Below are 4,646 nucleotides of genomic sequence, written 5' to 3'. Positions count from 1 at the left end.
ATTATTTGTTTTTCTTTTAAGTAAATTTAGCCTACTTTTGCTAAAAGAGAAAATATGGACTAGTGATAGTGCCTTGAATAATATCGGCTTCTTTCATTCATGTTATGGGTATTTTTATACAAAGGAATTTTTTTTGTGCCTGTTGAAAATTAAAGTTTACTGACGTAGCCATAAAAAAATGTTGCTTTATTTATCTGACCATATTGGAATGTATTTGTTAGGTTTTCAGTCAATTAAATTTGGTTCAATAAACAATATGTGGTCATTTTTAAAATTTTCAATGAACATTCGATCAGTCCGGCCCTCGGCTTGCAGCAAAATTTTTTATCTGGCCCTCCGTCCATTTGACTTTGACACCCCTGGGCTACATACTGCTGCTGTAAAAATAACACGCACACACGTTGACTGACTAACATTATAGATCAGTGGAAAAATATTAAATTTACCCAATTGTGACAAGGGCTCAACACCGGTGATAGGTAGGTTAGGTAGGTATAGTAGCTACAGGTAGCTAGCAAAGAAGGTATTAGGTGGGTTAGATGGGTAATATAGTTCATCCATCCATTTTCTAATCCGTTTATCCTCACAAGGGTCGCGGGCATGCTGGAGCCTATCCTAGCTGTCTTCGGGCAGCAGGCGGGGTACACCCTGAACTGGTTGCCAGCCAATCGCAGGGCAGGTAACATAGTTAAGCATACTTGAAGTAGGAAGATATATTCAATGGGTAGATTAGGTTGAAAGGGCAGATTACATGAGTAGATTAAGTACAGAGGTAGGTTGAAAGGGGAGTTACATCGGTAAATTGGTAGGTAGGCAGGTAGGTAGGTAGGCCGATTACATGGGTTGGTTCGATGGGTACAGTAGGTAGGCAGGTTTAATGGGTAGGTAGGAAGGTATGTTAAATGACTAGATATATTAGATAGGGTGGTTAAAGAAGGAGGTTAGTTAGGTAGTTTGGATAGATATGTGGGTCATATAGGTGATTAGAATGTTTGGTAAGTGGATTACCTGGGCAGAAAAGCAAGTTTGAAGTTACATCGGAAGTTAAGTTCTGAAGTAAGTTACATAGGTAGGTCGGCTAAAAGGTTCGGTAGAACAGTTGTTAAATGGGTCAAGCCTTATTGTGATAAGGCAGCTGGACCACAAAGGAGGTGATAAGTAGTCATGGTAGTCAAAGTTCAAACTTCAGCATGCATGCATGTGATATTTTTTAGTCCTACGTCATGCATCATTGCCCGCTGTTGACTTTCCAGCTTGTAAACAATGGCCACCCTCGAGGAGATTTTCATCATGCTCATGTCGCAGCACTTTTATGAGAACTCACCAATAGGAAGGATTTTCTTGACTGACCTTTGAACTTTCTGCCTTTTTGGTTTTCTATGCAGATTAAAGACAACTCCACCCTGAGCAACTTCTTCCAGAGAATGTCATATTCGTCCTTCCAGAGGCTGGCCGATGCCTATTTGGAGAAGGAGGCCTCACCCACGCGCACACAGCCCACTGTCCTACCCACGGCACCCGAGCTGGTCAAGCTGGCCTTCACGTTGGACTTCACGGCTCGTATCGCCGGCCTCTCCCGCCAAAATGTCGGGCACATCACCGGCCTGGGCAACCGCTACCTGCAAGACCGATTTGAATATAAACAAGTAAGACATTATAATTCTCTTCTGGATCAGTTTCCAAACTTTTACTGAACCAAGGCATGTGTTTTACATGAGAAAAAAAATCTCACAGCGCACCACTCGACAAAAATATCATGAAAAGACAGCGATCCTCCATGTATTTGCGGATTTACCTAGAGACAAAAACCTATCCTCCATTGTTCACTGGCCAAAACCCTGTCTAAGGAAAAAATAGTAATTCATTGCCATTTTGTGGCATCCAAGGGAAATTCTAAACATTTTAGAGTCAATCAGACATTTGGCTATCCATGGAAACATGAGGATCACTATTAATTGAAAAAAAAAAAAAAGTCTCAGTGTACTCACAAATTTACTTACTCAGTGTGAGATCTGGGCCAGTTTAAATGAACTCAAAGCTGTTATTTTGCTGTATGAATGGCAACAGGTGGCTTTACATGTTATTTTCTGTGGAAGAGCATTTATTTTATTTTGCCAGTTATTACATGTTGTGGCATAGCTATTGTAGATGAATAAAGCTAGAATGTACATACACAATTATTTTTAGTATATAAAGAATTGTTTTGGCTAATTATGTAAAATTGGGTAATTTCGTATATCACATGCGATCATATACCTGTATTATTATTATTTTTTTTAATTGATTTGCGGTCTCTTCTAGGCATGTTTGGACCAGCACTGATGACGGAGGTGGTGACTATGCAAATGGTGGAAACATTTCCAGCAGTTCAGTTAAGCTGAGGATGTGGTGCAAGTTTCCAACGTGATTTTTTTTTCATTTGTGTTTAATTATGCCGGAAGAGCATAATTTGCTGACACGGAAGCTTTGAGGACATTCCAAATTGAACTTCACCATATTGGTTGGATCTAATATTGGAGTGGAGTGGCGCTGCAGGGCTCTTGTGACACAAATGTGATTTTATTTTATTTTCTGTGCCACAACTGGGATGGCAAGGTAAATGGAAAAAAAAAAAAAGCAAAATTACAGACAATTAAGTCTGGTCGAAATATGCTACATCAGAGGTCTGTAAATCGTGAAATAAGCTAAATATTTGTGGCCATTGGCCATTGGAGTACAGCATCTATAGACCCTCATTTCAGTCTAAGACAACTAAATGCTATGCAATTATTAAATACTTGTAGTGATTATGTATTATTGTTTACTTCCATAATTATGCTTGTGGAGCTATTGAATTGCAACATGGGCACCTGCAGGTTTTTTTGTTCATGTGTTCTGTCACCGTAAACACAACCATACATAGAAAATTTCGCAGACTTATTTTTTTTCTCTAAATAGACTATTTGGACTCATTGTAAGCAGAGTAAAATTACACTTGGAAGGGAGGAAAATATTCGTCCATCCATTATCTGAGTCGCTTATCCTCACAAGGGGCGCGGTCATGCTGGAGCTGATCCCAGCTGACTCCAGGCAGCTAGGCGGGGCACACCCTGAACTGGCTGCCAGCCAATCAGGAGCAAAACATTCGGAGTAAAATTTCCTAAAAGTATTTTTAGCGTGGGCAAGAGGAGTACAATTGTTTCCCCGGCCACTAGAGCGGGAGTAAATCTTCAGAATAGATCAAAATCACTTCACTCAAGAGTACATGAGGGAGGCTCTCAATGTCAAACATGAGTGAGTTCTCATCAAATAAAAGATAATTTTAATCGTTTGCAGTACAACGAATCCACAACATTGAGTAAAATGTGAATATTTTAAGTTTTAATTTTACTCTGTTTTGACTGGGACCAAATATGGTATTTTTAGAATGAAATGTCGTCTTCGAAATGTACGTGGAAATAGACAGTGGCTAATTTTCATCATGATGTGATGAAGTGTGTGCATGTAACATAATCATACAGATTTTATGCCAAACAAACAAAAAAATCTATTTTGCAAGTGACATAACAAGAAGTGGTACACACACTAAATTTGCTTTCGTGGGCCAGAAAAGAATGATGCAGGGGACCGTAACTAGCCCCTAGGCCTCGAGTTTGAGATAGCAACCTGAGCTACAGTTAAAACAATATATACGCAGTCTGTGTTATCTATGTGATGGTTTATTGATTTTGTTGAGAAACAACCCTGTGCAATATTGTTTACAATTCCACAATTTCACAACTAAGAAAGTGTTAGATGTTTGTGTTAGTCTTATTTATCAGAAGCTGAAATCAAATGTGAGATAGTTTGTTTTTAATGTGAATGCTGGCATTCATTTTGCAAATAAATGTTTTTTTTTTTAAAAGCTGTGTTGTTATTTTAGCATGTTGGACAAAGGTGGAGGGGATTAGCCTGTGTTGTTTTAGCCGATGCTAAAAAGTAAAGTAAGCCGATGAGAGAAAGTCAAACAAGCGCCACACCTTTTGTCGACCTAATTCATACATCCTGACTTGTAAAAACAACATTGTGCGGCGTGGAAGCATGCAAAATGCAGTGTGGAAATTCCATTGTGAAAAGACCTTGAGCAACATTTGGTGTTGAATTATGCAACGCAGTCTCGCCGCACCCCATCTTGGCGCAAACGCTAGCGTGTAATTAAGAGATGGAATGTGGCAGTCTGTCAGCATCGAGGCGGAAGCGTTTTCTGATGGATCCCACCTGAGGAACTGGTTCACCTCACAGGCAGGCCAGGACAAGGAACACCTGAACATGCAGTCACACGAGATGCAAGTTCCTACACGGAAACACACCTTTCATCACAATGGGGTCGAAACTGACTGACAGAGCCCAATGAAATACTGCATAGAAAACTATGGAGGTGTTGAGAATTACTTTCTATATCCACTCCTGTACAGTATAAAGCACATGAATATGTTTATCTATATTTATGTTGTGCTGTGTTAATTTCAAACTATGCATAATGGCACAGTTACTTGTGATAATATGAAATATTTTGTTATGTCTGTTGCCATGTAAATGTAATCTGCCCAAGGATTTCAGAATCCCAAGTGCTTTGAAAACACACACACACACGCACACACACACACACACACACACACACACACACA

General features: G+C 39.5%; 1 protein-coding gene across 1 annotated transcript in view; it reads left to right on the top strand.

The window, feature by feature from the left end:
* The window catches only part of LOC109506862 (uncharacterized), an 8,209-nt gene extending 4,334 nt beyond the window's left edge, over nt 1-3,875 (top strand). The window contains exons 5-6 of the mRNA XM_019855878.1: nt 1,386-1,646; nt 2,302-3,875. Coding sequence (XP_019711437.1) covers nt 1,386-1,646; nt 2,302-2,322 — 282 coding nt within the window. The 3' untranslated portion in view covers nt 2,323-3,875. The remainder of the gene's footprint in view (nt 1-1,385; nt 1,647-2,301) is intronic.
* Nucleotides 3,876-4,646: the final 771 nt, after the last annotated feature.

The sequence above is a fragment of the Hippocampus comes genome, unplaced genomic scaffold (assembly GCF_001891065.2).
Source record: "Hippocampus comes isolate QL1 unplaced genomic scaffold, H_comes_QL1_v1.1 scaffold17, whole genome shotgun sequence".
NCBI classification, from domain to species: Eukaryota; Metazoa; Chordata; class Actinopteri; order Syngnathiformes; family Syngnathidae; genus Hippocampus; species Hippocampus comes.
The sequence above is the reverse complement of the archived record's forward strand: the minus strand, read 5'-3'. Positions and strand labels throughout refer to the sequence as shown.